This window comes from Lucilia cuprina, chromosome 4 (genome assembly GCF_022045245.1).
Source record: "Lucilia cuprina isolate Lc7/37 chromosome 4, ASM2204524v1, whole genome shotgun sequence".
NCBI classification, from domain to species: Eukaryota; Metazoa; Arthropoda; class Insecta; order Diptera; family Calliphoridae; genus Lucilia; species Lucilia cuprina.
The window spans coordinates 93,455,659-93,483,254 of NC_060952.1; the positions used below are offsets into that span (position 1 = coordinate 93,455,659).

Sequence of the window (27,596 nt, forward strand, 5' to 3'; positions counted from 1 at the left end):
ACTAAAAAATAAACGTTTGCCACAATAAAGTAAAAGACTTTTACAAATATTTGCCATCATTATAATTTTTAGGTTAAAAATAAAATCCCTTCATAAAAATAGGCTTCCTTCTTTTCTTTTAGAAACAAAAAAGAAAATAAAATAAAATAAAAACACTTTTTTTAAATCGATCACGTAATTGCAATTTCGTTTGTTGGCGGGAGAGAGTATTTGTTGTATGCACCACTACAATATTTAAAGTGTAAATTTAAAATTTATTTCAAATTAAGTAGCAATAGATTCATCACTTAATATAAAAAGCTTGCAACAAGTTGTTGCTGTTGAATTTGTGGCAACAAGTAGTTCATTTATTATAAACGTGTCCGTATTTCTAAAGTACTTGGGTCAATAGTTAGAAATTTTTCTTTTTTTATGATTTTTTTTTTATAAAGTGTTTTTGATTAAAAATTTGTTAAATTAGATTGTTAGCAAAGTGTGACCATTATATAAATGGAGTAAATGTGACCAATTTAAAGTTATTTATTCCAGAAACAATAGAAAATTTTAAGTTCCTGGTATAAATATGTTTTTATATCCTACTTTTCTTATTTTTAAAATAGTAGACTTTGCTAGAGAAATTCTTTTGTAAGAATGAGTTTTCTATAGAAAATCTTTTGTAAAGAAGACTTCTATAGAAAATCTTTTGTGATGAAGACTTTTCTATAGAAAATCTTTTGTGAAGAAGACTTTTCTATAGAAGATCTTTTGTGAAGAAGACTTTTCTATAGATAATCTTTTGTGAAGAAGACTTTTCTATATAAAATCTTTTGTAAGAAAGATTTTTCTATAGAAAATCTTTTGTAAAATAGACTTTTCCATAGAAAATTTTTTGTAAAAAGACTTTTCTATGGAAAATCATTAGTAAGAAAGAATTTTTATAGAAAACGTTTTGTAAGAAAGACTTTTCTATAGAAAATCTTTTGTTAGAAAAAGTTTTCTATAGAAAATCTTTTGTTAGAAAGAGTTTTCTAAAGAAAATCTTTTGTTAGAAAGAGTTTTCTATAGAAAATCTTTTGTTAGAGAGATTTCTATAAAAAATATTTTGTGAGAAAGAGTTTTCTATAGAAAACCTTTTGTGATAATGACTTTTGTATAGAAAATCTTTTGTAAGAAATACTTCTATAGAAAATCTTTTGTAAGAAAGACTTTTCTATAAAAAAATTTTTGTAAAAAAGCCTTTTCTATAGAAAATCTTTTGTAAAAATTACTTTTCTATAGGAAACCTTTTGTAAAAATGGCTTTTCTATACAAAATATTTTGTAAGAAAGACTTTTTTATAGAAAACATTTTGTAAGAAAGAGTTTTCTATAGATAATCATTTGTTAGAAAGTTTTCTATAAACAATATTTTGTGAGAAAGAGTTTTCTACAAAAAACCTTTTTTGTTAATGACTTTTGTATAGAAAATCTTTTGAAAGAAAGACTTTTCTATAGAAAATCTATTGTAAGAAATACTTTTCTATAGAAAATCATTTGTAGAACGTTTTGTAAGAATGATTTCTTAGAAAATCTTTTGTATGAAAGACTTTTCTAAAGTAAATCTTTTGTTGGAAGACTTTTCTATAGAAAACCTTTTGTTAAAAGTTTTTATAGAAAATCTTTTAATGGAACTCTTCTATAAATACTTTTAATAGAAAATCTTTTAAATTTCTATAGAAAATATTTTCTTTAAAGTCTTCTCCATTGAAAATCTTTCGATTGAAGACTTCTTTAATGAAAATCCATTGGTTGAAGTCTTTTCAATAGAAAATCTATTGGTTGAACTCATTTCTATAGAAATCCATTTTTAAGATCATTTCTATAGAAAATCTTTTGTTTAAAGACTATTGCATATTGAGATACTTTGTATAAAGAATTTTCTATAGAAAATCTTTTGTATGAAGACTTTTCTATAGTAAATCTTATTATAGAAAATTTTTTGATTGATTTCTTTCTATGGAAACTCTTTTTATAGAAAATCCTTAATTTGAAGACTTTTCTATAGAAACTCTTTTATGTAAATATTTGTTTATAGAAAATCTGTAAACGGAAAATGTTTCTATGTTACTTTGGGTTTATGCAAATGTTTGTAATGCACAAAAATATTCGTCCTATACCACTCATCTTAAAGTATACCGATCGGTTTAGAATCGTTTTCTGAGTCGATTTAGCCTTGAACATCTGGCTGTTCATGTCAAGCTTGTGCGCAAGGTATAGGCTGCAATTTTCAAGAAAATTGGATGAAATTTGGCATATTTACATACCTATGAAAAATGTTTCAATTCGGTACATGATTTCATTTACAACAAACCCCCTGAAAAGGGCCTTTGAGCTCATTATAATGTTAAGTATACATATGTTCTTGTATATCGATAAAAAGCGATATAATTAAGTTTTACATAAGCCTTGATGATCTTGCTAAATTTCATAAAGATCGGACCTCATTTGACCCTAGCTCCCATATAAGGTCACCTTTAGAAAATTACCAAAATGTCCATAATTAACTTTTAAACACTAATATCGCGATGAATTACAGTACAAATATAAATCTATTTATACATTTTTTTAGGGATCGGACGGACCATATTTGCCTCTATCCTTCACATAAAATCTGCTTCAGAAATTAGTTTTTCGACCATAAATTGCTTGAATATAAGGAAAACAACAAAAAATATTCAAGATAAATCATATTTTATATTAATTCATAACTTGCTGTAGGGTATCATATGTTCGACAACGCCCGACTATACTTTCATACTTGTTTTTATTAATTTTATTAATAAACAAACTAATTTCCCTTAAAAAAGTCTTCTATTAACTCTAAAACACACACGCATTTACTCACATACATATTCATTGCATTAAGCTTTAGCGTGACGTCATTCACAAAATGAATTGCAAAAGTTTCCAATTAGAATTTTACACTAAACTGATTTCTTAATACCAGGCTTACAGAATGTCAAGAAAAGCAGGAAGGTGGATTTTCTAAATTTTTTTTTGCAAAAATTTTCTATATCATACTTTAGGGATGTAAAAAGTATTGGAGTCACTCGGTTGTTGAATAAAAACAAACAGAATGATTCATATAATTCTTTAAATTAAGCCTAAAAGTATGTGAACATAAAGGGGGATAAACTAAAGGATGTTTATGAAATTACAAGACATTTGTTGAGATTTGATTAGTTAAAGAACTTTTCTTACCTTTTAGATAACTTTTGTTTAATTTTCTTTAAATTAATTATTGTTTTTGTTCTTTTGTTTGTATATAGTGCTTTTTATTCTTAATATAATGTGTATTGCATATTAATTTATTTAAGACTACATTAATCTTTAATTTAATTTACTTTCTGCTAGAAGTTTTACTTTCTTATTTCATTAATTATTTCAGTGCAAACATTTAATAAAATTATTCATTCATTTAAAGAGTTGTTAATTTTTCAATTGTTGTTTTTTTTTTTAGTTTACAATTTAAATAATGTTTGTTTGCTTTTTAGTTATTTTTCTACAGTAAAGTTAAATGCTTATTAGCAGAATAAAATTGTATAACAGTTGCAGTTTTAAATGTAAAAGATGTATAACAGTAACAAAAACATAAAGTGCAAAAAATTTAAATAAAAAAACAAACAAATTAAACTTTAAGTTAAAGTACAAAGTTGCAAAAAGGTAATAATTGTTATAAAAAAAACTAAAATTTCTTTAAAAAAAAAAACAAATATTACAAAAAAGTCATTAATATGAGGTTTGTTTAGTTGTTATTTTCAGTTTGTTTAAAAAAAATATTAAAGATCACAATTTGTTAATATGATAAAAAAATAATAAAAATAAAAGTTTCAAATAAAGTTAAAAAACAGCTTAAGCTAGAAAAAATAAAGTTTAATATAACAATTGTCATTAGTTTCAAAAAGCAAAAAATTGAAACTAAACTTCTTTATTGGAATTGATAGCCGGCTAAAAAACTACTTGCTGTTGTATTCAACAAACCCAAACGTTGTTTTTGTTTTCGCTGCTCTGTCATGTGATCCTTGAGTTCATGCAATTGCTGTGATAAATTTGTTATTAACATCTGCGTCTCCAGCAATTGAGCCTGCATGCTACGCAACTCTATCTGTTCGCCATCTGCATCAACGGCTGCCAAAGACATGGCCCTTAAACGTGGGAACCAATCTAATATACCCGCTTTAACCATTGCATAGACATACGATTCGGGTCCGGTGAATTCTGTAGGATCTTTTACCTTAACCAAAACTATAAAGTATAGATAATGCCACATATTGTGTTCGGATTTAATGTGTTCCTCGAAGCTAACCGTTTTATTATCGAAAGCCGAACGATTGAGACCACAAATGAAACAGGTATTTTTCAAAATCAATTCTTTTTGCTGCTTTTCACTTCTCAGATCGGCAAAGGTATCGATGATGACACCAAAAATCAGATTTAGTACGATAATGATGACAATGAAGAAGAAGAGTAGATCGTAGATGACACGAGCGGCAAAAAGTCCCTCCTAAAAGAAAATTGCGTTTAAGATAAAAAATGTCAATTTGAATTAAAAGTTCATCAGATATAGTTGTCTCTAGTTTAGTCCTAGATCTGTTCTAGTTCTGTTCTAGTTTTGTTCGAGTTCTGTTCTAGTTCAGTTCTAGTTCAGTTCCAGTTCAGTTCTAGTTCAGTTCTAGTTCAGTTCTAGTTCAGTTCTAGTTCAGTTCTAGTTCAGTTCTAGTTCAGTTCTAGTTCAGTTCTAGTTCAGTTCTAGTTCAGTTCTAGTTCAGCTCTAGTTCAGTTCTAGTTCAGTTCTAGTTCGGTTCTAGTTCAGTTCTAGTTCTAGTTCAGTTCTAGTTCAGTTTTAGTTTAATTCTAGTTTAGTTCTAGTTCTGTTCCACTTACCTTGCTTGAAGGTGCTCTTAAAATATCACCAATACCACCGCCATTTCTCAAACCCTGATTAAGGGTCGTTACAATGCACATAACCAAAGAGTCACAAGCACGTTCCTTAACATCACCGCCGCCACCAGTCTCAACTAATCTGGAAGTTTGCAATCCATCTGGAGAAGGACACGTGCCATCTGGTGTAACCGATAAAGTAGCATCGACCACTTTAACAAGAAAAATAACAATAATTATTTTTAACGAAATTGAAAAAAAATTCCCCTACCATTTTCCACTTCTTCGACATCCACTGGAACCAAGAAATCATCCCTAAAGAACATATAACCAATAATGGAAAACAGATAAACTAAAATCAAAGCCAAAACAGCAGTCAAAACTATAGAACGACCATTGCGTGTTACGGAACGTATAACATTAACCAGGGTCTCCTCACGATACACAACATCGAAAAGCTTTTAGGAAGATAAGAAGGAATCAATAGGCAAATATCATTCATAAATATGATAAATCAACTTACCAGCAGTGAATAGAAGAATGGATGAAATAGAAGACCACAGAAACAGAAAACTATATAAATGCAGTGATATAACAATTGAAAGTCGGTTATAATTTTAAAGAAATGCTTTTCCAATGTGCCCTTATTGCCCATTATACTTATTATATGGACGCTTTTTAAAGTGACCTACAAAAGAAGGGGAAAATGTATTCTTTTTAACAAAAATATTAATATTTCTCTTACTTACCGTTACCACACCCAACAAACAGAGTGTTGACTCCGGTCCCAGTAGAAATATCGAACGTAATATAATTGAACCTATTAATGTACGTATGCCAGATTCACGAGGTAATGTAACGACTATAACTAAAGAAAATATCAAGATGGCCCAAAATAATAAAGAAATATGTGGACTAAGTTCTGGAATTAGAAAATGATGAATGTTAAAGTTTAAATTATTAGAAAAACTTGAGATAAACTCACCAGGCACAGTGTTATCAAAGGGATAGAAAAATGCTACAATCAAATTAATAACGACCACACAATTAAATAATATATTACTCCATAAGGACATGTAACTGCTAACCCAGAATAGGAAAGGTTGACCTAAAAGAAAAAAGTAAGGACAGAAAATTTAGAATTTAAAAGAAGTGAGCTAGAACTGAACTAGATCTGAACTAGAACTGAACTAAAACTGAACTAGAACTGAACTAGAACTGAACTAAAACTGAACTAAAACTGAACTAGAACTGAACTAGAACTGAACTAGAACTGAACTAGAACTGAACTAGAACTGAACTAGAACTGAACTAGAACTGAACTAGAACTGAACTAGAACTGAACTAGAACTGAACTAGAACTGAACTAGAACTGAACTAGAACTGAACTAGAACTGAACTAGAACTGAACTAGAACTGAACTAGAACTGAACTAGAACTGAACTAGAACTGAACTAGAACTGAACTAGAACTGAACTAGAACTCAACTAGAACTGAACTAGAACTGAACTAGAACTAGAACTGAACCAGAACTGAACTAGAACTGAATTATAATTAAAGTCATAAATGAACCGACTAGTTTAGTAATTATGTTCTTACCTCTTAGCTTTTTCTGCCATTTCATTTCGTTGAACATTTCTTCAGCCTTATCAAAGAAATCCACCACTTTAGAGCCTTGATCATCACGTTCGGCAGTATGGAATATTTTCATTTTGGTATCCGTTGTCAAATACTCGCATATTTCTGGTATGGGAAAAACAATTTGCTCCAAAGTACGATCGTGACGAACAATCTAGAGGAAAGAAATCATTACAAAACAAAATCGATCGAAAGACTTAAAAAAGTAGTTACAAATTTAAAAAAAAACGTTTAGGGATCATTAAACATTTTCCACTTACTTCAATTTGTGCTGTATGCGTAGCATAATACATTAAAGCCTGACTCATTTTCGCATCGAAATTTGCCGATTGAGGATCTTCGGAGGCTTTTAGTAGCGCGGCCAGTTCCTTATTATGCTGAGCCAACTGATGACACAATATATAGATATTGTGGCCCACCTCACGCGGACTAACCGAAACATCTTCATCATCATGATCAGTATCTACGGGATCATCATCACTATCATTATCATCAATCATTTCCTCCTGATGATAAGCTTTGCATGCCACTTCCACCAGTTGCTTGGGATTCATGTTGTAGAGAATTCTTTCGGCATTTTCACTATCACCGCGAGATTCCATAATGGCGAGCAAAAGTTTCGAGGCATTATTTTTCAATTCCAACACTAGATCCATGCGATTTTCACCCAAAGGATTTATGTTATTTAAAATGAGAGCAGTTATAATATCCAGACCATTCGATTCATGCGTAGCTATACAATTTTGATTCTCATGACAGGGACCCTGACAGTATTCCGTTAATGTTTCGAGTGTTTGATTGATAAGAGCCACATTGTTTTCATTGATATAAAGACCCAAAAGTCCCAGGCCACCAGTAGTCGAACCACAAATGCAATCTAGAAACATTAAGGTCTCCGACACCAGATTGTAGTTGGTTTTATTGTTTTGATTGCGCAAAAGATTTTGCAAATCAGGATTATGATTTTCACACAGCAGCTGTAGGAATCTTAAGATGGGCTGCATTACTAGAACTTTATTGGAAAGTTTATTGCGTTCTTCTTTATTATCCTTGTGTTTGTCTAGTTTCTCTGCTAATATATCCTCCAAAGGACTGTTGATGTTGAGAGAATTAGAATCTTCTCCCGCATGTAGATTGCGGGCATTGCTAAAGGCTCTGGCGGTGGCTAAGCCAGCATTATGCAGTTCTTTTCTTAGTTCTTCGGTTATGACCACACCATTAGTTTTGACACCATGTTTACGAGAAATTTTATCCAATTCCAAGTTAACATCTTGTTTGCTTTCATGAGCCTTGGCCGCAATATCCGACGTGTTGACTGTTACCGTAGATTTTATTTCCTGTTGCGAATCTTTCATTTTGTCAAAGAACACCTTGAAGAAAGGTTGATTTAAGTCACCACTCAGGAATTTATTAAACATGCCTTTTTGTATGATGGGATTACCACCCTCTAAGAGAGCTATACCCAATTCTATGGCCTCCACAAATATAGAGGGTGAGTGTACAGATTTAATAACCAATTCTATAACCAAATCAGAGGCTCCCTCACGATCTAAGTGATTTTGTACTTCGTGTAAGGTTTTTTCAGCTCTTTGCAAATATTTCGCACCTGGACCATGGGTAACCATATTTAAATGCTTTTGACTTTCTTGGCTAGGCATAACCAAGGCAGCCAAATCATTTTTCTGCTCCACTGGTGTTCGCGAGCTATTACAAGGTTTTATATCAAAGTAACGCTTTAGCAAAGTGTTCCTTAAATTATCACCCTTTTCACCATAATTCACATCTATGGCCATCATTTCCCTTAGAGTTTTCAACACCTTAACACACAATTTCTCCTCCTTTTCTTCCAACAACTTTTCGGTGTGTTTGATCAATTTGCGTATAAAACCACCCGACTCACATCGACGACGCGCATCTGTACCCACTGGGAACAACAATTCCGAGCGATATAGTATGTCTACCAGTAAAGACAATTCTGCTTCCACTACTGGCTTTAATTGTTCCTCCAATAGTGATACAATATCCTGCAAGCCCTCTATAATGGACCTATCTAATCGCATTAAATTACCCGAATTCTGTGTCTCATATTTTGGCTGTTTCGAGGCTAAAAGCCATTTGGTAGTTTGTCTAGTTAACAATGCCGTTTTGCTGGACATTGTTACCACCTGTTGCTCTAAATCCAGGGGTATGGCAATACTCCTGGTTTTGGCCGACTCAGCCAAAGTACGTATACAATTTTCGACATTAAAGCGATCAGCTAGACTTAACCATTTGCATTGGGATAAACGATAACAGGCTTGCAGTAATTGTACGAAAATCATTTGTCTAGACTGGACAATGGTCGATTGATCTGAGAAGGGACTGCTAAAGAAGGTGGCCAAAATAGTACAAACACCATTAAGAACATAATTCATAAGGGACTTATCAGCATTAATCCCGCCAGCTATCAACAGATTTATGTCTACCAAAAAGCTTTTCTCAAACAAATTCCACATATGTCCAGAGGAGTAGATTTCCTTCATCTCTACCTCTGTATCTATATAGCAATGGTTGAGAAAATCAACATAGGCTTCTTTAACTTCGGGTATGCAAGCTGGATTACATATAATAGCTACAATATCATCCAAAGACAATAAATTATTGCACTTTATTTCGGTATAGAGATTTTTGCCCATGGTGCAACAAGCCAACAATTTAACCAATTCCACATGATATTTTAAAGGACTGTCATCACTTAAAGCAGTTTTTTGTTTTTGCATCATTGTTACAAATTGATTAAACGAGGATTTATCATTATAAAACACTAAAACTTCTTCACCGGCATTAATTAATTCCTGCATTACCATGTCCTGACATTTGCGTATAAACTGATTTTCTGCTTTAACAATGGTCTGCAAAAATTGCAAATAAACTACATGACGTCCATGGATTTCGATGCAGTGCACAAAGTGTTGTACCACTTTATCGGTGACCTCATTGCATAAAGCTAAGTTGTCTTTAAATATGGCGCAAACTGTTTTGGCTTCTAGGATCTATAGAAGAAGCAAATGTTTTGTATAAAAATGAGACTCGTTTGAAAACTTTTTAATTCTTACCCCTGGATTCAGGAATAGATCTAAATGATTATGCAGCAACACCTGATTCTGTTGATTGCCTAAACAGAAATTTTGCAAAAACTCATGAGCCAAAAACATCAACTCCTTCATGAGAACATCATCTTTCTCGTCGTAAGGATTTTGTAAAAGATCCAAGACCACGGTGTGTACACCAACATTACGCAAAAGACGTTGCTCATGTTTGCGGGGTTTAACATAGGGACCTGAAGAAAAAGGATGATTATAAAGTAGAATTGAACTAGAACTGAACAAGGACTGAACTAGAAGTGACATAGAAGTGAACTAGAACTAAAGTACAACTGAACTAGAATTGAACAAGAACTGAACTAGAACTGAACTAGAACTGAACAAGGGCTGAACTAGAAGTGAACATGAACTGAACTAGAACTGAACTAGAACTGAACTAGAACTGAACTAGAACTGAACTAGAACTGAACTAGAACTGAACTAGAACTGAACTAGAACTGAACTAGAACTGAACTAGAACTGAACTAGAACTGAACTAGAACTGAACTAGAACTGAACTAGAAATGAACTAGAACTGAACTAGAACTGATCTAGAACTGAACTAGAACTGAATTAGAACTGAATTAGAACTGAATTAGAACTGAATTAGAACTGAATTAGAACTGAACTAGAACTGAACTAGAACTGAACTAGAACTAAACTACAACTGAACTAGAACTGAAGTAGAACTGAACTAGAACTAAAATAGAACTCAACTAGAACTGAAATAGAACTCAACTAGAACTGAACTTGAAAAAGAACTTGAATAGAATTCTCTTTTGTATGAATACTTTACCTGGTGTTACACAAAACTGATTCATGCGTATTAATATCTCCTTAACTTTCTTATATTCATTTAATTGTTCGCTGGACAGTGAAGCCTTATATTCGTTGCTTAAAGTAACATTATCAATAGTAGATTCGCCACCAGCTGAGAATTTAAAATATAAATCAATTTTTTGTTTTGAATTTTGTAATGAAATTAAATAGACTACTCACTCGTATTTAATTCCTCTGAAGTTTTCGATTTGTAAACCCACAATTCAGATTTTTCTACACTTTGTCTTAAAATATCCAAATCATGTTTGATTTGTTTATAGGATTCAACATCACTGTCGGAAACCAAAAGTTGAACCTGGTAGTGGTTTAGTAAAATAGAATTTAATGTTATAATCTTTTAATTTTATATTTTTTTTGTAATTTAAATTAAAAGAAAACTTAAGAATAGTACTAACTATACTCATCCACTGGTTGAATTTTTTTTAAAGAAAGTAATGTTTGAAATTTAAACAAATTATTAATTTTATAACAAAGTAAAATTTGAAACAAGTATTTTTTAGTTTTGATAAGAAAGCATGGCAAAAGAATTTTATAAAAAAATATTTTTAAAAATAAAAGAAACAAAATAATTTTAGTAAAAAATAAATTAATACGAAACGTATATTGAGGAAAAATAATACAACTCTGGGTTTGAAATAAATAGAACAAATTTTTAAGTTTTTTCTTTGAAATTTTAGACTTTAATGGAAGAGTAAATTCTTAAGAGATAGAGAAACCCCAGAGTTAAGTTATTAGTCCTCTATTTAAGGAACTCTTAAGTATTTCCCCCGCTTTTACGACTTACCTGTCGAAAGGCATGTAAAACCTCTTGCCTTTGGCTGAAATGACGAAAGAGCAAATGCAGAGCACCCGATACCAACGGTGGATAATCATGCATAATTAAATGCAATAAAACTCTTAGGAAAGTGCGCCCTCCCTGACCATCCAAATCCAAATTGGCCGCATCACCACTATCACAATCAAAAATACCCTCTGCCTGTATACCAATTGACTCTAAATCGATATTCTTTTGACGTTGCTGAAAAGCCTGGGCGGCCGCTTGAGGATCACCGGGATTGGCTTGATTTTGTGCTGCGGCCTCAGCCTGAGCCTGCTGCTGAGCATCACTTTCATCAAATTCACGCTTGAATATCGATAAGAGGCAACTAATTCTATAATCCAAACGTACATCGAGTATGAATTGTAGAATTTCTATAATTTTCAATTTTGTGTCCATTACGAGGGGGAACTCTTTCATGAGCTGCGACACAGATTTACGTTGTTGCAGTGATATTGCGGGCGTGGCCATAACTTGACCCACTGAACCCAAAGCCAAACTAGTCATGACTGTGTTCATATCACCTATGGAACGTAAAACACCTCCTTCGGCTGAAAGTAGTTTTGTTGTATGATTTTGGTAGGAAGTGTTAGAAATATGTTGGTTTTTTTCTTAGTGTTAGTTTTGAGTCGTTTTTTTTTTTTTTGTTACTTTTCTTGTAATTTTGTTTTGAATTAAAATTTCGGAAATCTTACTTACCTTGTTCCTCCTCATTAGCCGCTTTTTATTTTTAGTTTTTTTTTTGAAAAATTAAAATTTTAAATAATAAGCCAGCCAATAATATGCAAATTTATCAATACGATTTAAGAAAAAATTTCGAACTCAAAAATATTCTAAACATAACTTAAATTTTTGGGATACATTTTAGTAAGTTTCTTATTCTTTAACTACAATTGGAGTTTTTGATATTTAGGGGAACTTTGTTTTTGTAAGAAAATCAATTTAAAAAAAAATTACTTACAATCTGTGTCGGCTGCTACAAATCGTCCTGTATTGGAAGCTGTTGAACTTTCTATGTTATTATCGGAAACACAATCCAATATACACAAAAGAGTTTTAGTTAATCTGAGCAAATCACTAAAGCTATAGAAACCAAAATAGATCAAATCACGTGCCAATTTAACCACCTGAAATGAAAGAGTAAGGACTTTAAAATAAAATATTTTAAAATCGAAATATTGTGTAATATTGTAAGGTTTTCAGTGAGACCTTAATAATCGAAATGTTAAAGTTGTTATTAGAAGTTTAAATAAGGGCAGGGTTTTCTGATAAAGATAATCTACATTCTTTGGTTGAACCTGGTTTAATATATATTTTTTCAGTAATGAGTAACGTTACTTAGGACTAGTTTTTCTGATAAAGATAATCTTCATTCTTTGGTTAAATCTGGTTTCATATATTTTTTTGTGTTTTTCAGTTATCAGTAAAGTTACTTATTATCTTAGTTTAACTGAGTGTAATTGGCCAATTAAACTCAAGTTATAAGTGAGAAAACACAATTAACAAAAACAATAAAACAATGATTTCGGAAGAACAAAAACATAATATTTTAAGTAATTTGTAATTTTCTGATTTGTTTTGTTTTATTAATTATTGTTTTAAATGTTTATATAACATTTCTCCAGAATTTTTACAAAAGTATTGTTTGCAAAAAACAGCTGTTCATTGTTTATGTTTTCAGTGAAAACTTGGCAATACTAACAAAGTTAACTGAGCTTAAATCTAAAACTGAAAAACACAATCATCGGTTAAAGTCCGCCTTTAGGCGGCTTTAGTTTAACTGATGAACATAAACATCGGTTAAAGTCCGCCTAAATTTCTTCCGAGTTTAATCTAACAGAAAAGTTAAGCCCACTTTAACTGAGTAGTAAGAAATGGGGTTCTATAAATCGACTTTCAACAAAAAGTCGAAGTCGACTATTTTGTTCCAAAAAAGTCGATAACTCGACTATTGTCTGTGAAAAATGTCGAAAAGTCGACTTTGGAAATAAAAGTCGGAAAAAGTCGAAAATAGGCGAAAAGTCGGAAAAAGTCGAAAATAGTCGAAAAGTCGAAAATAGTCAAAAAATCGAAAATAGTCGGAAAAAGTCGAAATTAGTCGAAAAAAGTCTAAAATAGTCAAAAAGTCGAAAAAAGTGGGAAAAAGTCGAAAATAGTCGATGAGTCGAATAGAGACAAAAATAGTTAAACGGTCGAAAATAGTTGAAAATCGAAAAAAAGTCAAAAATCGTCAACATAGTCGAAAATAGTCAAAAAGTCGGAAAAAGTTGAGAAGTCGGAAAAAAGTTAAAAATAGTCAAAAAAAAGTCGAAAATAGTCAGAAAAAGTCGAAAATAGTCGGAAAAAGTCAAAAAAAGTCGAAAATAGTCAAAAAGTCGGAAAAATTCGAAAATAGTCGAAGAGTCGAATAGAGACAAAAATCGTCAACATAGTCGAAAATAGTCAAAAAGTTGGAAAAAGTTGAGAAGTCGGAAAAAGTTAAAAATAGTCAGAAAAAGTCGAAAATAATAAAAAAGTCGAAAATGGTCGAAAAAAGTCACAAATTGTCGGAAAAAGTCGAAAATAGTCGAAAAGAGACAGAAAGTCGAAATTAGTCGAAAAAAGGCGAAAAAAGTCGAAAATAGTCAAAAAGTAAAAAAAAAAGTCGAAAATAGTCGAAGAGTCGAATAGAGACAAAAATAGTTAAACAGTCGAAAATAGTTGAAAATCGAAAATCGTCAACATAGTCGAAAATAGTCAAATAGTCGGAAGAAGTTAAAAATAGTCGGAAAAAGTCGAAAATAATAAAAAAGTCGAAAATGGTCGAAAAAAATCAAAAATAGTCGGAAAAAATTGGAAAAAGTCGAAAAGAGACAAAAGTAGTCAAACGGTCGAAAATAGTTGAAAATCGAAAAAAAGTCGAAAATACTCAAAAAGTCGAAAATAGTCGAAAAAGGTCGGAAAAAGTAGTAGATAAAAGTCGAAAAAAATACTAAAAGTCGAAAACTCCAAAAGTCGACTTTTAACTAAATAAAAAAGTCGAAAAATCGACTTTGCATAACATGCAAAAAGTTGAAAAGTCGACTTTTACCTAAATGCAAAAAGTCGAAAAGTCGACTTTCTAACTATAGAAACCCACCCTAAGTTTTCCTTGAATTACAGTCCATTTTGGTGTTATACCCTTTACTTTTGATAAATATTCAACTTACCTCAAATGTTAATTTATTTTGCTCCTGATCGGTAAATAACCAAACTTTGGCTGCCACATTGCACAAATAATTCTCAACAAATTGTATGGTAGTATTAAATTTGGCACGTACTGCTTCCTTGTTATAGTCAGCGGGTTGGTTTTTACCATCATAACTAAAATTAAGAGAGAAAAAGAGGTTTAAATAATTTTTGTTTAAAAACTTTCAAACAATTTCTGGCATAATCAAAAATTATGATTCGACTTACTCTAAAATTGACATTTTCGATGGTATTTCACTCCAAAGTCGGGCATATTTCACTGGTGTAACCGGTTCTTGTGGGTCACGATCCACATGTAAATGCAACATAAGACGGCAAAAAGAGGCTCTCAATTCGTAAGGCATGGACTCATCGGACATACATCTGAAACAAATTAAACACTAAAGATTTCGTACATTTAACAAATTCCTAAAAAACTTACTTTAATATCAGATCAATGTCCAAATGAGGCGAAAGATTATTTAATGCCAAATATTGACGATTTAAACACATGTTAGAGAAAAGATTTAATTGATGACGATAATAGTTTAAAATGGCTGCCTCCACTTCTTTGCCTTGGGCCACAAAGTTGGCTAAATCGGCCATAGAACGAGATTCCTGAAAAAGGAAGAAATTCATAAAATTCTTTATAAATTTATGTTTCAAATCCCACCTGTAAACCTTTCCACTTTAAATGTATTTCATATTTAACTTCTTCGTCCTCATCTAGACTATCCAGGTCCCAAGTGGAAGTGGTGTTTGTTGATAACAATGATATTTTCTCATCATCTTCATCTTCTGCCAGCGGTGTAAGTGGGGAATGTTCTTTTTTCTTAACATTATTTGTTTTCTTTTGTTTGATGGCCTTTACTTGGGTTTCTATTAAAATATCAGAATTTTTTGTACTCAAAACACTTTTACAAATCAATTCCTGGGTAACAGCTATCGCTTTGCGATTGGAAACACACAAATCGGAGAGATAATCTAAAAATCTAGAATCCCAATTGTGCATATTTTTACGCACTAAACCCACAAAAGTTTCTATTTCAGCGGCGGTTATATGCTTTTCCAATAGTTTGCGATTATTGTGCAGCAAAGCGGTAATAGTGTCCTCGGCTAAGATATCATAGCCGATTTGTTTTTGCATTAAACCAAAATGTTTGGCTATATATTCCTATTAATGAAATAAAAGTTATACTCTGAACTCTTTCATTTTGATATTAATTATAAACTTACCTGATTTTTTCTATAGTCTTGCTGGGACAGTCTTAAAATTCGATAGCATAAACGAAATATATTCTTATAGGGACTATTTTTAGGATCACTTAATTCATCTAATCTTAAAAATGGCCCATCACAGCCCGGATGCTCTTGAAAGGGACCCTGCAAGATCTTGAACAATTGCTTTAGAATATATTGTTCTCTTAGCAATTTTTGACGATCACGATTTGGATTCTTTATAGTCAATTCCAAAGCCTTGGTTTTATTCTGTTCATTTTCCATGCCGGCTATAAAATAGACTATATCTTGCAGCAGGGAAATCAAAGAACGTCTTTCATTAATCGATATAGTGCCATTATCCAATTTAGCGGTAACAGTGGCCAATACTTTGCAGGCATCATTGGCAAAATCTAAATCACGTACTTCGACGGGTGAAACTGGTATCAAAGCGAAAGCTTCTTTGTCTTCTTTAATGGGCGAACAGCAGACTTTAGACATGACCGGTTTGTCATCATCAATATCGATGGGTATGGAAGTGGCATGAACCCAAGTGTTGGAGCAAAGATGCCTTAAGCGCACATAACTTGACTGGGGTACTAAGCTATCGGCTCGTGCCATAGTGGTGGGGTCAAGTTCAAAGACAGTGGCAATATCTGTGGAAAAGGGTACCGATACCAAGCGGTATTGCTCCAGTTTGGTTTTTTCTGAAAACAAAAATAAAACAATTAAAATTAAAGTTTTATTTATTAACAAAAACATCACTTCCTACCTATCATGGTTGAATTACAGCCTATACCCGAATCTTTAGCATTTTCTCCACTTAGATTTATTAACTGCTGCTGCAGAGGTTGCTGCACTTGCTGCTGTTGCTGTTGTTGTTGCTGACCCGATGTATTGACATTTTCAGAGTCCAGCTCTGCTGCCAAATAATAACCGGTGGCCAAATGTTTAAAACGATACAAAGAATTCCAATGACCAGCACCACCTCTACAGGAATCATGTTGTACCACCTCGATTTCCCATAAAGCTTTACTAGAAGTAGCCGCCGTTGCACTAGTACGTCCGGTAGTTCTCAAGAAAACGTGCTGCTGCTTTTTATACTCATCCATGGTTAGAAATTTTTCCTGTTCGGCATGAAACAAACGCACCACATCACCTCCTTTGAGTATATGTTCTTGATTCTCTTTGTGTTCCATAAATAAAGTGATTTTCCAGGAGGTGGAAGAATTCAAGACATTTACTTCTTTGCATCCGGGATTATCGGGCAATTCATAATTTGCAGCTACATGTAGATTCTGTTGATCAGCATTAACGGGATTGAGAATAACTTTATCGCCCACTACCACATTATCGCCTATGGAACGCAGCTTATAGAAGGGCATAATATAAAACCAGGAACCCTCATTGCCATTGGCATCGAGATAGACACGCATGGCATTTTTCTCCAGCAGTGAAGGAAGACGTTTGTTAACGGTGAGAAATTTATTCGATTTGAGATGGAGCAGTTGGACCACACTGCCGTATTGTATTTGTTGTCCAAGGATTTTCTTGTTTTCCGTTTCATTTTGTTTCTTTTCTATTTCGGCAGCGTGCTGGAGGAAGGATGGGTTTAAGTGAAAATAAATGTTATTGAAATCTTTTCTAGACTATACTATATACTAGACTATGGATTAGACTATAGACTAGACTATAGACTAGACTATAGACTAGACTATAGACTAGACTATAGACTAGACTATAGACTAGACTATAGACTAGACTATAGACTAGACTATAGACTAGACTATAGACTAGACTATAGACTAGACTATAGACTAGGCTAGACTAGGCTAGATTATGAACTAGACTATAAACTAGACATATCGTATTCCATTCCATAGATTAGACCATTGTCTGAGATCATTGTCAAGACTATGATAATAGATTAGACATATAGCATAATTTATATACTAAATAATAGTCTTGTCTAGACCATAGTCTGGATTGTGGACTCTAGAAATTACGAAAAAGAAGAAAAATATTTACTCACATGTAATCTTTTTAGTAAATTTGTATCTGTATTCGAGCTGGCTGATTGTTTGGCGGCTTTCCAGAATTGTTTCTGGGCCGAATAACGATTCATAGGACATACTTTAATCAAACAATCTGCAAGAAATATATTACTTTATATTTACACTAAATTCATAACAGATAAACAAACATACCTCTAAACTTTTTGGGAGGATAATTTAAGTCACCTGCCTCCGGACACACCACAGTACGATCATCAACCAAACTGTTTTAAATAAAGAAAAAATAAATTATTAATTAAGAATTATTTTCATTAATTATTAAACAAAATCAAACTTACCCTAAAGTACTTAAGAAACCGCACACACTACCTTCGGCATAGAGTGAAACAATATCACCCAAATGCAAAAAGCTGGCTGAACCAATTATATTGTCACCCATTTTGTCTGAAAAAAACAAAGAACATATTATAAATTCCATGTACATACATATTCCAAGTATGTATTTTAATAGTGTGTTTTATTGTTATCCTAAGTAGGAGGTGGAAATCTTACCTTTAAGTGTCCATACATAAAACTTTTACCACAGCCAAAGTTGTTGTTTTTCTTGTTGTTTTGTTAGTTAAACATTTATAAGTGTATGTATGTATGTTTTTAAGCTTGAAATTAAATATGTAAGTAGAAGAAGAAGGAGCACTTGTGGTTGAAGAAGATGAAGGCCCCTTGGGTTAAAATTGTTTTTGTTGCTTTTGTTTTAAAATATGTTCCTAGTCGTATAACAAACTGTTGCATGTAACCATGTACTTAAAATCTGGTGTGGTAGGTCTGGTCCAGTCTGCTTACAGTGATTATACTATAAATGATTTTGGTGTATAGTAGTTTTTTTGTTATTGTTATATTTTTATTATATAATCTTGTTGTCTCTTCTCTTTCGACTTTATTATTATTTTTTCGTTGAACTAAATAATGGTTAAATCAAGTATAATACATATTTTATTATTGTATTGCTCTTTTTGTAGCTGTTGTTGTTGCTGTTTTTGCTTCAGGTCTTTTGATAAACTGTAACGAAATTGAAAGAAAACAATGAACAATTTTAAATAATGAAAATTATATAGTTATTTATACATATAGAAACAACTTAAATTATATCTGTTATAGCCATGGGGGAGCCTCAGAATTTTATTCAAACTACAGAGTAAAACAAGTGGTGGAGCCATTTAATAGATGGAATTTTTGGAAACCTACCTAAGACAATACGAGACTATAAACTAAACTAGTTTAAAATCTACCATGATTTTAGACTAGAATATAGATTCGATTATAGTACAGACTACAGAATAGACTATAGAATAGAATACATACTAGACTATAAACTACACTATAGACTAGACTTTAAACAAGACTATAGACTGTAGACTAGACTGTAGACTAGACTATAGACTAGACTAGATCATAGACTAGACTATAGACTAGATCATAGACTAGACTATAGACTAGACTATAGACTAGACTATAGACTAGACTATAGACTAGACTATAGACTAGACTATAGACTAGACTATAGACTAGACTATAGACTAGACTATAGACTAGACTATAGACTAGACTATAGACTAGACTATAGACTAGACTATAGACTAGACTATAGACTAGACTATAGACTAGACTATATACTAGACTATAGACAAGACTATAGACTGTATTGTAGACAAGACTATAGACTAGACTACAGATAAGACTATAGACAATTCTTTAGAATAAGCTACGAAAAACAAAAGTTTTCAACGCCTTTTAACAGCTTTAAAACGATCCCTCCAATTGCAAGATATTGTACACCCCTGCTTAAGATATAAAACAGTAAAAACATTGATTAAATTGTAAACCAAACAAATTTATTACAAGAAATTTTTTTGACATATCAAATATTACAAAAAAAAAAACAACTCCATAAAACCCCCACCCTCCAAGAAATATTGTATTAAATAAACTTTTAAATACCCAAGGCAACAGTTTTGTACTGTAATTAATGAAACTACTCAAAATATATAATTATGTACTAAATTTACTAAAGATTTTAGATTGTTCATAAAATTCCATAATATACATACATATTTATTAAAAATATGTATAATGTTAATTGCACTGTTAATTGGTTTTATGTTCCTATTAATTGAAACATAAATTATGCCATAACTACTATTTGCTCATTTAAATAAAGAAGAAAAAACCATTGACTTCAAAATAACACACACATAATAAATATTAAATTTTAACATTTGTAAATAATTTAATTTGAATACTTTTAATATAAATGTAATTATTGTGTCAGTATATGGAATATGTAGTTTTTAAAAGAGCAAGCAACCACTATTCAGTCAACACCACCACCCATGGTAATTTGTATAAATTGCTTTAGTATCACTCTTGGTTTTCTTTTAACATGTTTTGATTTGTATTTTAACTTTAGTTAACACTACAAAGGCGAATGGTATTAAATATAGGCAATTGGTTGGTAACGTATGTAATTTACACAGACTACTCAATAACCCGGCAAATAGTCTAGTCTAGAGGTCAGAATATAGTACAGCAAATCTGACATTTAGCTAGTCTGTATCTTATACAATAGCCTGTTCGTTAATGTATACTCTAGTCTACAACCCAGATAATATTTTTGATTAGACTTGTCTATAATCTGGACTATAGCTTTTACTATAGTCTAGTCCATACAAGTCTAGTCTATAGGAACGATTCTCTAGATCAGTCTATAGTATTGCTTATAGTTCCGTCCCAAGTCCAGTCTATAGTACTGATTTTTTTTTGGTCTTAAGTTCAAACAATAGTCTAGCTTAAAGTTCAGTCATTTTCCAGACGTTGGCTTATAGTTTAGATTAAAGTCCACTATATAATCCAGACTATAATCTAGTCTACAATTCCGACAATAGTATAGCCTATAGTCTAGTATAAAGTTTAGAGTATAGTATAGTCTGTAGTCAATTCTACAGAACTAGAACTGAACTAGAACTGAACTAGAACTAAACTAGAACTGAACTAGAACTGAACTAGAACTGAACTAAAACTGAACTAGAACTGAACTAGAACTGAACTAGAACTGAACTAGAACTGAACTAGAACTGAACTAGAACTGAACTAGAACTGAACTAGAACTGAACTAGAACTGAACTAGAACTGAACTAGAACTGAACTAGAACTGAACTAGAACTGAACTAGAACTGAACTAGAACTGAACTAGAACTGAACTAGAACTGAACTAGAACTGAACTAGAACTGAACTAGAACTGAACTAGAACTGAACTAGAACTGAACTAGAACTGAACTAGAACTGAACTAGAACTGAACTAGAACTGAACTAGAACTGAACTAGAACTGAACTAGAACTGAACTAGAACTGAACTAGAACTGAACTAGAACTGAACTAGAACTGAACTAGAACTGAACTAGAACTGAACTAGAACTGAACTAGAACTGAACTAGAACTGAACTAGAACTGAACTAGAACTGAACTAGAACTGAACTAGAACTGAACTAGAACTGAACTAGAACTGAACTAGAACTGAACTAGAACTGAACTAGAACTGAACTAGAACTGAACTAGAACTGAACTAGAACTGAACTAGAACTGAACTAGAACTGAACTAGAACTGAACTAGAACTGAACTAGAACTGAACTAGAACTGAACTAGAACTGAACTAGAACTGAACTAGAACTGAACTAGAACTGAACTAGAACTGAACTAGAACTGAACTAGAACTGAACTAGAACTGAACTAGAACTGAACTAGAACTGAACTAGAACTGAACTAGAACTGAACTAGAACTGAACTAGAACTGAACTAGAACTGAACTAGAACTGAACTAGAACTGAACTAGAACTGAACTAGAACTGAACTAGAACTGAACTAGAACTGAACTAAAACTAAACTAGAACTGAACTATAGCAAAGTTTAGTCGATAGTCTAGTTTATAGTCTGGTATATAGTCTATTGTGTAGTCTAGTCTATCCTATTATTCAAAATATATCTGGTCAGTTAAGGACGCTAAATTTCACACTGTTTATTTCTTTCATAAAAAATGCAATTAAAACTATTAATATTGTTTTATACAATAAAAAAATTAAAAAATAATTAAGTTTATTGAAATTAAACATGCAAATAGCTTCTAAAATACTTCTAAAGGTTTTTACTTTTGTAATAAAAAAAGGACCCAAACAAATTTTTAAAAATTTGCTATATAAATATGTATGTAAAATATGATTGTATGAATATTTTAGTTCAAGTTGAAATACTAATTAGTTTATATTTTTATTTTATGTGTATATTAAATATTAATAGGCATGTGTATGAATGTTTGTTTATGTTAAAAAAAAGAAAAAAACTGAAAAAAGGATAAAATATTTTTGGGGGAGTATGAAATGAAATTAAACAATTTTAAATGAATGTTGAAAAAGCTAGCAAGCATACTGAAAATAGCTTTAAGTGTTTAAGTATAAAAGGCTTTATATTTTGAATAAAAAGGGTAAATATATATGTAAATAAATTGAAAAAAATAAATCATAGAATAAAAGTTGTAAGAGAGGAGGTATGTATAGTCCCAGCAGTTCGACAAAGAGTCAATGCATACGAAAAAGACAGTAATTTCCACTAATAGTTAATCACCTGGATGATCGTAATTCGTATGTTTTGGGTCATTCGTCACGAATGTACCCTTTGTAATCGAGAATGAAGACAGTCGTCACTTTAGTGTCCTCTTTGTAAGCGGGAGCGGAGGCAGTCGTCTCTTTACTGTCTCTTTGTAGGGTGTAGAGTGACGATTGACTTCCTCGTAGGACAAGCCAATGTTAAAATGGTTGGTCACCTAGATAGTCAGGTGGCTAGGGACCACCACAAGTGGTAGGTTAAGTGGTCAGTTCGGGACTGTCCGGTCGAACTGTTGGGGTGTTGAGCAATTTAATTTATAAACTTAAGAATATATTTTGGATAAAAAGCAACAAAAAACACATACATATGTATAGGAATTTACAAAAATTTTAAAATTTCTCTTATCTCCCTATGTTACCTTAATATACAAATTTAAATCTTGGGGCACTTTCCCTAACGAGTATAGAGAAAGTAAATTAAAATCGTTATGTTATTCTGGTTGTTGTTGTTGTTTTTGTTTCCATTTAACAAATTCCACTGTAATGTTTTGTTCTCTGATTTCTTCCTTGTTAAAAAAAAAATGAAAAACAAAAACAACAAAACATAAAAATGTTGATGGAGAGATAGGAATTGGGGTTGTGGAAGGGGAGTTTAGCTGGCGCTTGTTTTTGACTATTATATATTATTTGCCCTCATGAGATTGAGAACAATAAGGATAAAGTACAGTTAAAGCAATTTTAGGGTGGCCAGTTAAAGAATTTTCTTATAAATAAAAGGGAAATAAACTTAAACAAAAAATTGTTTAAAAATATTAATTTAAACATAAATTATGAAAAAATTTTAAATAATATAACATTTTTGTTTAAATTGTTTCATTGTCTGTTATGGTCATCGTGGTAGTTTGCTGGGTTTCATAATCTTATTAACATTTGTCTCTTAGTCCCTGTAAAGATGCTGCCTGCCTAAAAGCTTTTTCATATCACAATTTTATGCTGCTGACATAGTTTTCATTTTTTGTTTGCTGTCGTTTTTTTATTTCATTACTTTTAGTTTTACATTTCCGTTTTCATTTTTGTGTGGACCATAAAAAAAAACTGAACTCTATTTATAATGTTATTATTTTGTTATTTACAATAAATTTTTCCGACACAGGAAGATTAACAAATGAATTGAAGAGTTTAAACATTTCTGACATGTGTCAATACATTTGACAGTTGGTTTAAACATAAAAAGTTTGTTTTTAGTAGAGGATTTAACAAAATATTGGGCATGAAAGTAATTGAGAAAATCATAAAAGAATTTAAAGTTTTGATTTTTTTCAATAATAAATAGAAAACCTTAAATATAAAAAGTTAAAAAAATAAAAAGTGGTTAATTTAATACCACATAGACAAGACTATAACCTAGTCTACAACTAACACTATTTAGAATTAGAATTATAGAAATAGGTTTCTGTCAAATATGTCAAATAAAATGTAAACAATTAACAGTCATAACATGTAAACGATAACAATTTTTGACTGACAGCATTCTCTGCATAAAAATAAAGTAATCATCTGATTAATAGCAGTGACCTTTCTGGTTAAGTCTATTGCAGACAATAGTCTATTCAATAGTCTAAAGTATAGTGTATTCAGTAATCCAGACTATAATCTATTCTATTGTCCAGAATGCAGTCTCGTCTATAGACCAGAATAGGGTCTATAGTTGAGACTATAATACTTGCTATAGTCTGAACCCCAGTTTGATCTATAGTTCGTACTACAGTAGCATGTTGTCCAAACTAAGGTATAGTAGATATATATATATATATATATATATATATATATATATATATATATATATATATATATATATATATATATATATATATATATATATATATATATATATATATAATATATATATATATATATTATATATATATATATATATATATATATATATATATATATTATATATATATATATATATATAGATATATATTATATATATAGATATATATATATAGATAGACAGACAGATAGATAGATAGTGAGTTTTGAGTTCGATTTCCAATAAAGATCCTAATGTGTACCCTAGTTGTACTAGGGTTCTATAAATCGACTTTCGAACAATCGACTTTTTGTTGAAGAAATTCGAAAAGTCTAAGGCTATCGTATATGAAAAAAGTCGAAAAGTCGGCTTTGTATAAAAGTCAGAAAAAGTGGAAAATATTCGAAAAGTCGAAAATAGTCGAAAAGTCGGAAAAAGTCGAAAAATGTCGAAAATTCGAGAAAAATCGGAAAACGTCGAAAAAAGTCGGAAATTCGAAAAAAGTCGAAAAACATAAGAAAAAGTCGAAAAAATAATAATAATATAATGTTAAATGGCAACATTAAAATCTAAAATAGTCGGAAAAATCGAATATAGTTGAAAAAGTGAAAAGATAGTCGAAATGTCGGAAAAAGTAAAAAAATCGAAAAAGTCGGAAAACATAGGAAAAAAGTCGGAAAAAGTCAAAAAGTCGGAAAAAGTTCAAAATAGTCAAAAAGTCGAAAATTCGAAAAAAAAGTCGGAAAAAGTCGAAAATTCGAAAAAAGTCGAAAATTTGAAAAAAGTCGGGAAAAGCCGAAAAGATATAAAATACAAAAAGTCAAAAAGTCGATTTTTGATTATATGAAAAAAGTCGAAAAATCGACTTTTAGTATAATGCAAAAAGTCGACTTTTAACTAAATGCAAAAAGTCGAAAAGTCGACTTTTAACTAAATACAAAATGTCGACTTTTCGTTTCAACTATAGAATCCTAAGTTGTACCTGTTATTTGTATTGTAATAAGCAACATATTATATATATGTATATATAAATATCCATTACTACAAAGGTATCCTTCCCCTTTTCAAGTTAAAGTTACTCAATTTTTAATACAAAAAGACAGCACTTGGAAAAATGCTATATTTAAAAAAAATATTTTTTTTATTATTTCTAACAATTCTTTCAATAAGTGGAAAAGTGGCTCACATTTGGAATTCTTTTTTATTTTTGCAATTTTGCAAAAACAGACATGTGGAAATAAGAGGAATTTTTGGGTAAATTGCTGAGAAAAAGCCAAAAACTAAATAAACAAATTAATTTTATACCAAATTAATTGGAAATAAAAACATCAAAAAAATAATAAATAAAATTTACAAATGAGAGCAAAAATATAACACAAAATTTGTGTTTTTTGTTGTTATTACTCTTCCAGATGAATAGACAGATTCACTCACATTCCGACAATTTGTGGTGTAAAGAAAAAAAAGTAAAAATTAATAAACAATCAATAGATACAATTTGTGTTACTTTTTCTTGTCCCCCTTGTCAGCCTCCAGACGGACAGACAGACAGACATACGGTGGGAGCCAGTAAAAATTTGTTTAAGAAAGAAACTGTAAAAGTGGTTTAGTAATAAATATTGAAGATTGAATGTGTATTTTCACATGACTTTTTGCAAATTTCATAGAAGAAATTAAAAAAAGCAAATTTTCTTTAAATTTTTTAGAATTTAATCATTGAGACCTTATAAAACACTTTTCCAGGTGTTTTTTGCACATTGAGAGATCATGAATTTTTTTATTACACTTCAAATAAAGTTTTTTTTTCTTAAACAAATAAATAAATTGGTTTTACTTGTTTATTTATAATAATTTCATTTTTAAAGAATTTTGCTCACCTTTAAATTAAGCCACAAGAAAAACCACTAAAAACAATTGTTTATAACAAAAGTATTTAACAATAATTTTTTTTTGGAATATTTTCTTTTTATATATTTCTTTCTGCATTTGTTTATTTAAAATTTAAACAATTAATTTATTACTTTTTTTTCTACAAATACTACTTTGAGAAAAGTTAATACCCAACACAAACACTTTCTTATAGATAAAATTTATTTTTCATTTTTGAGCAACCGAGAAACCGTAATATTTTATCTATTTGATTTTCACCTTAACCGTTCAATTATTAGTAACAAAATGATTTCTTTTTCGTTGGTTGTTCGAACCAAAAGTTTTCTTTATTCCTTAACTTTGACTGGAAAAGTTTATTAAATGAAAAGTGAAACTGACAAAAAAAAGTTTATTCTGTTGTTGTAGGCAAAACTTTATAGCTTGCAACTTAAAAAAGCTTTTTGTTCTGTGTTTTTTTTTTACAATTTTTGTCAATGTTCCAAATTCCTTGTTTAGTTATCGAGGTGGTGGTGTTTTAAGTTAACTCCTTGTTAAAAGTTAAAGTAATTTTTATTTTTCCTTCTCTTCACACCTCTTTGTCCTTAACAGCAGACACTTTCACTCTCATTTGCATTTGCGCGTAAGTGAAAAAATGACTAATAAAATATTCATTCATAATTTATTATTATGAAAATCAGTTTGAAAGAGAGTTGTTTACTCGTATTTGTATTCAGTCTTTAAACTTTTCCACGTGTGGAGACACCAATTGTTGAATGATCTCGATTGTCTTCTTTTTGTTTGTGGAAAAGCAAATGTGCACGTAAGTTTTTTGTTATTTGCAACCGATTTGAGTTGCAATTTGTATCACCACTATCAAAAAAGTTGGGGCTTTTGTAACATATTGAAATATTGACCTATATATAAATTTGTATAATTCTAAGGTCATCTAAACTCATTAGGAATTCGATCTATTAAACGTATAAAACTAGATTTTGAGACCAAGAACGAATGAAGACAGGAAATAACGTATGGGGCAAGATGCAGTCTACAAGGCAATACCTTTTATCAAAAAATTGATTGTAATGCAACATATTACCATTTGATTAAGATTACCTGAATTGGTTTGGAACACTTTTAGCAGTCTAAAGTAGATGCATATCTTTTACATTGCATTATTAATGCATAACTATGGATTTATATACGATTATGGAGCCGATTATGTTGGTTAAACGGGCTTCAAATGCAATAAAGTTCAAGCAGTACTCCGGATATACCAAAATCGTCCTACTAGATCTCTCGCTTTTAATTCGTGTAATTCTCGACATTCTTGCTTTTGGATGAATCCTGAAGATACATTTTTGCTCTTCATGAAAAATTCTTTCCAATTCTTGGACTTTTTTATCTATCTATCTATCTATCTATCTATCTATCTATCTATCTATCTATCTATCTATCTATCTTTCTATCTATCTATCTATCTATCTATCTATCTATCTATCTATCTA

General features: G+C 30.9%; 1 protein-coding gene across 1 annotated transcript; it reads right to left on the bottom strand.

Moving 5' to 3' along the window:
• Positions 1-3,273: 3,273 nt before the first annotated feature.
• Positions 3,274-26,350, bottom strand: LOC111689930 (inositol 1,4,5-trisphosphate receptor). Its single transcript, XM_046948188.1, has 24 exons — positions 26,100-26,350; positions 18,308-18,811; positions 18,094-18,199; positions 17,948-18,018; positions 17,773-17,888; positions 16,513-17,335; positions 15,759-16,447; positions 15,196-15,696; positions 14,965-15,140; positions 14,751-14,906; positions 14,504-14,657; positions 12,277-12,442; positions 11,283-11,866; positions 10,658-10,793; positions 10,455-10,589; positions 9,632-9,855; positions 6,797-9,568; positions 6,498-6,690; positions 5,884-6,006; positions 5,648-5,820; positions 5,422-5,586; positions 5,170-5,356; positions 4,902-5,110; positions 3,274-4,521 (listed from the first exon to the last, which is right to left on the bottom strand). The coding sequence occupies exons 3-24, from the start codon at positions 18,192-18,194 to the stop codon at positions 3,946-3,948; spliced, it is 8,430 nt and encodes a 2,809-aa protein (XP_046804144.1). The 5' UTR covers positions 18,195-18,199; positions 18,308-18,811; positions 26,100-26,350; the 3' UTR covers positions 3,274-3,945.
• Between the last annotated feature and the right edge of the window lie 1,246 nt (positions 26,351-27,596).

What these genes read in the sequence shown, in the direction of transcription:
- LOC111689930 (XM_046948188.1), bottom strand. Translation starts at nt 18,194, where the DNA reads ATGGGTGACAATATAATTGGTTCAGCCAGCTTTTTGCATTTGGGTGAT. An exon ending in ATTTACTAAAAAGATTACAT is followed by an intron (nt 17,336 to 17,772) that starts GTGAGTAAATAT and finishes TCCTTCCTCCAG; the next exon opens with CACGCTGCCGAAATAGAAAA. An exon ending in TTTTACATGCCTTTCGACAG is followed by an intron (nt 10,794 to 11,282) that starts GTAAGTCGTAAA and finishes AACCACTACCAG; the next exon opens with GTTCAACTTTTGGTTTCCGA.